We start from the raw sequence: 9279 nt of genomic DNA, 5'->3' as shown, positions 1-9279 counted from the left end.
GGTAATTGTTGCGATTAAACACAAAAGAAACAATCACATCTGAAAGGTATACAAAACATAAATTTTTCAATGTTTTATTTTACATATTAATACGCTTTGAAAAACACAAAAAAATATTTTGAGATATACAGAATAGTCCTAAATATCAGCTTAAAATATAAAAGTTAAGTTGCTCAGGTAAGAAAAAATACAAAAATGCTCAAACTATACCCCGTCTTAATCTAGCGTTTTCCGAGAAAATAGCCAACTATGATTTTTTTTTTCAATTCCATATAATATAATCATCTTATGATCATATATCCGTGACCTCTGGTGAAATTTTCATAAAAAATCAGAGACTCTTCGACCCAAACTGTTCGGTAAAAACAACCCTCAAATTTGAACACCAGTAGACCGCCATCAACCCATTTGAAGCAGAAACGTCAACATTGAGTAGGCAATGTTCAGCACTGCAACAAATTGCGACGTGTTTATTTCAAACAATCCGCTGCACCACATGGACATTCCGTTGCGAGTGTTGATCCAGATGGTCATCAGTGTGGTTCGCCATTGGACATACTCCGAACGCCGTTCCGGTCTGAAGGGAACCAGGGCACAAATTTCGAAGATATGCTGTTCCAGAGAGTCCGCCTGCGAATAGGATTGAAAGAATGTAGGTATGGGTAAAATCCGGAAAGGAAAAAGTTCTTTTGAATATCTGTAGCCAGGTACACATCTGGTTTAGTCCAGGATCTTTTTCAACACTATTCAAAATGGACAAGAGAAAGATTTAGAAGAATCAGAAATTTATAAATAATTAGGAGATCCAGGAAAACCAAAAGCCTCAGAAGAATTTGAATATGTATTGAAGTGATCAGCAAGCTTATATGTTGAAAGAAGAAGAATTAAAAGTTTCCGGAGAACACAAAGATTCACAGAATTCAAAAGGTTCAGAATATTCAGATAATACGAAAGAAAAATCAAAAGATTCTGAAGAATCAGAAGAAAAAATCAAACAATAAGAAAATAAAAGAAAATTGAAAAAGAGAATGATGAAGATGTACCTGCAGAAAAATAAGCGAAAGAAACGAAGTAAATTTAAGAGCGTCGAAAGAAATAAGTGTGATTGTAAAAGTGAGAGAAAAACACGTGATAGGAAAAAAACTTCAAGAGAATAACATAATTATAAGAAGTTTAAGGAAACTTGAGTAGAAAGGAAATATATGATTGAAAAAAAAAATATGGATAGGTTAGTGGAACTCAGATATAAAAAGAGATACAGAATAGCTAAAAGTTGGAGAAAGTGGATGACTGACACTGAGGAAGATTACAAGTGGTAGTCGTAATACGCGTATCTGTCAAAGGATAAGCAAATTAAAAAGTACAAAACTAATTACACTCATTCGAAGAGGGTGTTCTGCTTAGAGGATTCGAAAAGTCGGTACAAGAGGAAAAAGTAGAAAAATACGAAAAAATAGAAAAGCAAAAGAAGAAAAAAGACAAAGAAACAGAAAAACAAAAAAGTGAAAGGAGAGTGAAGAAAAATGTTAAATGTTTTAGAGGCCTTTCCATTGAATATCAGTAGTAGGGTTAAAATCCGGTTGAGTCCAGAATTTTTTGAAGTTGTTTTTTTGTCTCTGGGAATTTAACGTCAGAAACGATAAGAGAAAAACGTATTGGAAGATATAAAAAAATCAGAAAAATAAGAATATACAAAGAAAAAAAAAAGAATCTGAAGATTAAAAAAAAGAAAACATAGAGGAGCAATGAGAAGATTTAGAAGAATAGTCCAGGATATATTTGACGACGCAAAAAAAAAAAGTTAGGAATCAGAAGATTTAAAAGAACCAGATGATTAATCACAAGATCCAGAAAATTAAAAGACTCAGTAGAATTAAAATATTTGGGAGAGCAGAAGTTTGAAGAAGCATAATCAGAATTAGAAGTTTCCAAAGAATAGAAATATTTAGAGAGTTCAGAATATTCAGAAATCGTGAATGAAGGAAAGGATAAAGAAAAAGATGTGTAAGAAAAAGAACTCAGAGAAAATAAAATGAGTGTTGAATGTAGAATGTAGAAAAAAAGGAAGGCAAGAGGAATATAAAAAAAAACTAGATAGAGGATCAAGAGAGAACACACAAGATGTAGAAGAATATGAAACCAATGGAAAGGGTAGAAGAAGAAAAAAAACAGAGAAAAATGAGAAAACAAGAATTAGAGAAGTGAAGAAAAATGTTAATGCTTTAGGCCTTTTAAATGAATATCTGTAGGTGAGTTCAAATCTGATTCAGGATCCAGGACATCTATTTGAAGATGCTTTTTGAATTTACTTTGTCCAAGTGGGGATTTAACGTCATCAAGGAAAAGGAGGAAAACATATCAGAAGGTATATTCTTCTTTTTCTTCCTCTTGACGCAACGCTCTAACTGGGACAAAGCCTGCTGCTCAGCTTAGTGTTCTATTAGCTTGCCGGGTAGACGAGAATATCTAAATCATATCTCAAATCGAACATTTGCCATATCTCAATGTGATTCTAATATGTTTTTCAAAGATTTGGACATATCGCACGAATAACTCAAAATGATAAGATATATTTTTTTGTTCTTGTTGAAATATCTGAAAACTGCTTCATAAGAACAAATTCCGTTCTTCTGAACGAAATGGAACCCATACACCCATAGAGATGGCAGAAGAATCAATTTAGAAGAAACGGATACGGAGAAGAAACTATTCTCACGAAAAGTTTCATCGACTGGAGCGGGAATCGAACCTCACCCCACAGGATGGTGCGATTGGAAGCATGGTGACCCTAACCGCATGGCTACGAGGCTCCACTTAAGCGAAAGAAAAATAAATGAATGAAACAGAAGGGAAAAAAGAGGTGTGATGGAAGAAGTAAATGGAAGACGAGTGCAAAAAGAAGAAGCGAAAAAAAAAAGAAAATATAAAGTAAAAGGAAATTGAGTGAAAGATAGATGATGAAGAAAACAGAAACAAAGCATGAAAAAGATAATTGAGAAAAGGAAAAATAAAACAAAAGATAAGAAAAAGAATACGGAGAAGGAAGATAGATTAAAAGAAAATGAAAAAACAAAAAAAAGAGAAAAATGAAAATCAAATTAATACATCTGTATCTGGATTGAAATCTAGTCTAGCCCAGGTTCATTTGAATCTTATTAAAAAACAAAGATGATAGAAAGAAAACGAGAATAAAGCTTCAGAAGATTTGAAAAAAAATAAATGGTTAACATTTAAAAGAGTTAGTTGATTTAAAAAAATGAGAGTTTCAGAAGTGTTATCATAAAATTCAGAAGTTTTTGAAAAACTAGAAGTTTTTGAAGAATCAGTATATTTAAGAGATTTTGCTCATTCAGATGATACAGACAAATCAGACAAACCAGAGGACTAAAAATTATGAGTTTCCGATGAATCAGAAGCTTCTAAAGATTTAGAAGATTCAGAGGATTTTTCACATGAACCTGGCGATTTAAAAATATCAAGATTCAGAAGAATTTGTATTAGTTGGAGTTGCTGTTGAAACGAAGATTAAGACAATTTAGAGGATGAGATCAGAAGATTCAAAAGAATAAAAATACAGAACCATAAAGATTCAGAATAATTAGAAGATCCAAAAGGATCAGAAGAGGAAGAAACGGAAAAGAATGAAAGGAAAATAAACATAACATGCACAGGCAGAATAGAAAAGATGTGAAAACTACAAGTGGACAAGATAAAGAAATGAATGAAATAAGAAGTAACAGAATAAGGCCGGAACAAAACTCATTTTCTTCTTTTGTCACTTTGCTCGTTGACTCATCAAGAGGGGATCTCATCGGATCTGTTAAGAAATTTTTGATTTTTTCGAATAACTAATTTGTACCCCCCTCAAAAAGTCGAATTCCGACCAAAATTTTCCGAGGAGGGGGGGGGGGGGGGGCGGGTGGTGACATCAGAGAAAATCGATATTAGTGTCTGCCCAATTTGCAAGAAAAAAATGAAGTTATTAAACAGAAGATGAAATAAAATCGTTGTGGTGGCAGCCAAAGAGATATAAGGTGAATTGAAACGAATGAAAGAAGCAAAAAGTGCGAGAAAAAAAGAGAAAGAAACATCTGTATGAGAATAACCAATGAAGGGAAGGTGGTGTGGCATTTAAATTATATAATAGAAAAATGTGAAATTGAAGGAGAGATAGAGGAGAAAAAGAAAAAAAGAAAGGGGAAAGTGAGAAAATATAGAAGAAATGGAAATAAAAGAGAAAGACAAAAAGAAACAAAAAAAAAAACAATTGGATAAAGAAAAAGAAAAAAGAAGAAAGAATTTTGAAATTAAGGAAAAAAATGAATATGTAAAATGTTCCAGGCTCTACAAATGAATATCTGAACCTTTTTTTTTGCTTTTTTTGTCATAGTGGGGATTTAATGTCAAAAATAAATAGAGAAGAAAGTATCAAAAGATTGGAAAGCACCAGAAGATTCAGAACAATCAGAAGAGGTATCACAAAATTGATAAAAATCAGAAGATTCTGAAAAATCAAAAGATTGAGAGGAATCTAAAGATTTAGTAGTACAAAAAAATTTAGAGAACTGAGAAGTTCTCAAAGAATCATATGATTCAGAAGATTCAGATGATTCAGATTCAGAAAAATCAGAAGATTTATAAAGAAAATCTGAATTCAGAAGAATTAAAGCATTCATAAGAATCAGAACATTCCTAAACATAAAGGAAAAATTAGAAAAGAAGTAGCGGAAAAATATCATAAAAGATGAAAAATAGTAGTGTCAGAAAAGTAAACAAGATAAAAAGAGGTGACTGAACTTGATGAATTATAGAAAAAAATAGTGATTGAAGTAGAAGTGAAAGAAAAAGAGACATACCCAGGTAACAATTTAATGTTGATTAAGCGCTTCTCTAACTTATGTTAATCAGCCTTAATTTGAACAAAAGCTGTACAAAAGAACTGTAAACATTTGTTCAGCTTTTAAACATCCAATTTTGGTGATTTTATCCAGCCATAAGTTGATTTGACCTCTCCATGAAGCTGGATTAAGGTTGAAGAAGCGCTTATATCCGAGCGAAGAACACTTTTCATCCTTTATCCAGCAATTATTCAGCAAATGAGAATGATTTATGATTCTATTTATAGAACTGACAAGGATCAGGTGAAGCTTTAGAGTCGCTTAATCATCTTTAGTTCAACAATTAATCATCATTTATGCAGCACTATCAAAAAAAAATCAGAATTAGTCCCACAGAATTTAAGCCAGAATTGCCAGGAATCTTGGTCTAGATGTAGAATAGTAGTTCATAGTTGCTGAAATTGAAATATGTTAATGCTGACTATAATTGAGAATCGAACTTCGGTGCATTGGTTTATAGTCACTTACCTAAGCATCTGCTCCACCTGAAACGGTACGAGCGTAGTGATTTGTGAAAGAACAAGCTAGATACCGTCGTGTCTGAATAAAGGTTGAACCATGGGTTGAACAATTATGAACAAAGGCTGTGTTGAGGTTGAATAAGTGAAGGAAGTGCTTTGTTACGAATGCATTGATTAGCTGTCAAAACCTCATTGTTTTGTTTACAGTTCAGTGCTCGGTTCGGTTATCGTAAAACACCGCAGCAGTCAGAGAAAATGAACAGAAATACAGGTAAATATTCATAATTAATATTCCACGGTGTGGATAACAAGAATCTGCTATCTATTTTAAGAGAATGCTGGTTGTTTCGCCGTTGTCGAAACGGTAGAACGCGGAAAAACCTTCATCTCTATCGTGCCTCAACGTTGGGTCTTGATGTGGCCAGACAAAAATGCCACAATGCTCATCAAAGACCGACCATCAGCCCCGTCCTCAAAATGGTACAAAATTCTGGTCACACTGATTCGGACTCCACCTAACCACTCCCTGTAAAAAAGTTTCGAAACAAAGGAGCTGCGAAACAAATCTTGGAAGCCAACTTCAATGAAATGATGACCAACCCAGGTAATAAACTGACGATCATTTCCAAATTAAATCGAATACAGCAATAATTACTTTAAACAGAGCAATCCGTATCATCGGAAAATCATCACATATCTCCACCGAGTCACGATCATGCTCAATCACCCTCAGAAGAGACGCACAGCGTGCAGACCCTGCAATTCGAGCAACCCCAACTTTCTTTATTTTCAGGAAATATGGTCTTCAACACTTTTTCACATTTCTCACGTTTTTTCAAATTGCGGCAATAAGTACCAATGTTATTTTAGATTTACAATCCATTTTTGCGATTTTAAGATCCGCACAACTTTCTCACTGATAGTTTGTTATTATCATTAAAGGCTGAATAAAAGAGTCGTAGCGCATAACTTTCAGTATTTTAGAAAGGCTGGATAAATGGATATAGAGAAGTTGAATAATCTATTATCGAGTATCATATTCAGCATACGATGATAAGCTGAACAAAAGATACTTTGTAAACTCAACAAGCTACTTTTCAACTAGATGTTCAGCTTACGGCTTATTCAGCAATTGGCACCATTAAGCAACCATTGTTCAGCTTTGACTCTCACTGTTCAGCTACCATTGTTACTTGGGATAAGAACAACCAGTGAAAAAAAATTAGAAAAGGAAAAATAAAGAAAACAAAATGTGCAAGGACACTTGTGCAGAACGCAAGTTAGAAGAAGATGAGAAGGACAAAGGAAAATCAGGAAGACAAAAGAAGAAGAAAGTCAAAGAAGAAAAGGAACAGGAAAACAGGAAAAGAAGAAGAAGATGAAGACGAAAAATAAGGGAAGGAATATGTGGCGAAATAAAAAAGAAGTTAAAATACTTGAAAGGAAAAAAGTTTGAGAAAAAAAAGAGAAAGGAACATTAGAAGTGAAAGGAAACTGGTGGAGCATTTAAATTATAATTAGCAAAAAAATGCTAATGAGATGTCAGTGAAATAGTAGGAAAGATAGAGGATAAATAGAAAAAGAAAAATAAGAAAAAGGAGAAAAAACGAGACAGGAGAAAGTGAGTAAAGATAGAAGATAGACAAAGGGAAGATAGAGACAAAAATAATCGGAAACTAAAAAATGGGAAAGAGTAAAAGACGAAATATAGTAAAAATGAAAAGAACTGAATATATAAAACGCTTCAGGCCCTTAAAATAATTATCTGAACCTTTTTTGCTTTTTTTGTCATAGTGAAGGAGAAAAAAGAGGTTTAGCAAGGAAAAGAGAAAAAAATATCAGAAGATTTTAAAGAATCAGAAGATTCAGAACAATCAGAAAAGGACGAGGTATCACAAAGTTGAAAAAAATGGATGCTTCTGAAAAAAATAAGAAAGATGAGAACAAGTGAAAGAAATATTAGAAAAAGAAAAAATATAATAAAAATTGAAAGTAAACAAATGTAACAAGAAAATATATGATTGAAAGAGATGAGGAACAGAAGTAAGAGAAAAAGAACGCGATATAGAGGCTAATGAGATGGACAAAGGAAAACAGGAAGTATGTAAAGTAAGAAAAAAAAAAAGAAAACTAGCTTACCTCGTCCTGCAAAGAATCAATCAGATAGCACAGCAGAAAGTACTCCGATAGAGAGAACGCCAGACCAGCTATGTATATCACAGTCATGAAACTTATTCGAACTTCTCGACACACGTAGAACATTGCTCCAATGGCAAATATAGAGAAATAATGCACCAACAGAAACACTTTTCCGACTAAATCCTTCAGTATATCCAAATATCTGAAAGCAATCAATACATGAGTAAATGGGGGAACTTTTAAAAAACGTGTTGCACTGGTTCTACTAACTTCCAATATTCCAGATGTTGGAGAAGAGCGTGCCGAACTTCCCAATTAACGTGATCAAAATACTTGTCTTCGCATAAGGCGGATTGCCCCGTAATTCTCTCGAAGCGATGAGCCAACATGCGTAGTTTCATTCGCATACCCTTCAGTAGAACGGCAATGTAAGCAGTACAACCGGCAGTTTTGGGAAATACACACGCAGGTATGCAGCTAACCAACACGATGTTCAGAATCCTCGAAGCTGTTTCTCCGATCGCGCTCAACATGAGCGGAAACTTGAACAACTCGTCCTTGGTTGAGCTTGGAATCGCAAACAGAATTGTGTCCGTAGTTATCCACATAACGATGAGCGTCATGGCTGTTCGAGCAAACCTGTTGAATTTGTTTCGCTCGCACTCATCGTACTGCGCGTCTCCGGAATTTACCGAATTTCCTGACACAAAACGTCGCAGGGTAGTGAACGGTTCGATAAGCATTGCTGCTGCCACCATCCGTAGAAATGAAATACTGATACCGGTGATCTTCGTCACTTCCATAATTATCAACGAGGCATCCTCCTTGCTATTCCAGTCTTCGACTAATTGGAGATAGAAAACGATAATGTTCGAAGCGAACAAACTCTGGAAAATGATACGAATGAGGCGCTCTTGGGCCCATTTTGATGTCGAGCTGCTTCGAATTCCTGTATCGGATGAAAGTAAAAGTACCGATCAATTATGGTATGCAAAAACGATGTGAATTCGGGAGAAATCGTTCAGCTTGTCACATAATATCATGACAAATTCGATTACTCGCCACTATAACTTAGAGAGACATTGTAAGTTTTTTGTACTCTAAAATTTGAGCAGGTACACGTTGATGTGAACCGAAAATACCCTATTTCGTACTGGGCAATACAATACCTCCTAGAAGAAATAGCACATCCAGCCACCAGAAGCAATCGGTAGCAGATGCCTCGTCGTCAAACCAGAGGCGGTGAACCCACAGGATACCTGTGGACCACCATGCACATCCACGACTCCAAGCGTATCGAATCTGAGCGAACATATTTCTTTAAAGCCTCAGTACAAACTAACCGGATCCTGGGGCGGGTGGGTTGAAGTTTTATACCCCCTTCCTTAGCTGAACAAGGCACCTCGGCAGGAGATCATTAGCAAAAGTTTTGCGCAGCAATTTACGCCCTGCATTTGGAAAGGGCTTCGATCCTTCAACCGCAACTTGGCTAAAAGTTGGCGAAAAAGCTTTCATTTATGGTCGGCAGAGTTTCAACTGCACGTTTTCAATATTCAAATCCAAAAGTCGTTTGTTTACAATCATGTGTGAAAATCGTCCCTTTACAAAGATTTGGTGTTAATTGAAAGAAAAAATACTACTCTGGCATCCTACCGTCACGGTGGTGTAGTTTGTTCATCACCTTGTACAGGGTGCCTAGTGTTGATTGCCACAGTTCATTGTGAATATCGGAAAATGATTTCTCGCGTGTGCATTGCTTGTCGCAGACGGGGTAAAGATAC

At 35.0% G+C, this 9279-nt stretch overlaps 1 protein-coding gene across 1 annotated transcript; it reads right to left on the bottom strand.

The window, feature by feature from the left end:
* Positions 1-219: 219 nt before the first annotated feature.
* On the bottom strand, positions 220-8923 carry LOC109406415 (uncharacterized). The gene is made up of 4 exons (XM_062849133.1): positions 8668-8923; positions 7769-8447; positions 7499-7700; positions 220-630 (listed from the first exon to the last, which is right to left on the bottom strand). Exons 1-4 carry the CDS (start codon positions 8810-8812, stop codon positions 400-402), a joined length of 1257 nt encoding a protein of 418 aa, XP_062705117.1. The 5' UTR covers positions 8813-8923; the 3' UTR covers positions 220-399.
* Positions 8924-9279: the final 356 nt, after the last annotated feature.

Source organism: Aedes albopictus, chromosome 2, assembly GCF_035046485.1.
Source record: "Aedes albopictus strain Foshan chromosome 2, AalbF5, whole genome shotgun sequence".
NCBI lineage: Eukaryota > Metazoa > Arthropoda > Insecta > Diptera > Culicidae > Aedes > Aedes albopictus.
Note: the sequence above shows the minus strand (reverse complement) of the source record. Positions and strands in the feature narration are given on the sequence as shown.

What these genes read in the sequence shown, in the direction of transcription:
- LOC109406415 (XM_062849133.1), bottom strand. Translation starts at nt 8,812, where the DNA reads ATGTTCGCTCAGATTCGATACGCTTGGAGTCGTGGATGTGCATGGTGG. An exon ending in TGTGCTATTTCTTCTAGGAG is followed by an intron (nt 8,448 to 8,667) that starts GTATTGTATTGC and finishes CATCCGATACAG; the next exon opens with GAATTCGAAGCAGCTCGACA. An exon ending in CAACATCTGGAATATTGGAA is followed by an intron (nt 7,701 to 7,768) that starts GTTAGTAGAACC and finishes GATTGCTTTCAG; the next exon opens with ATATTTGGATATACTGAAGG.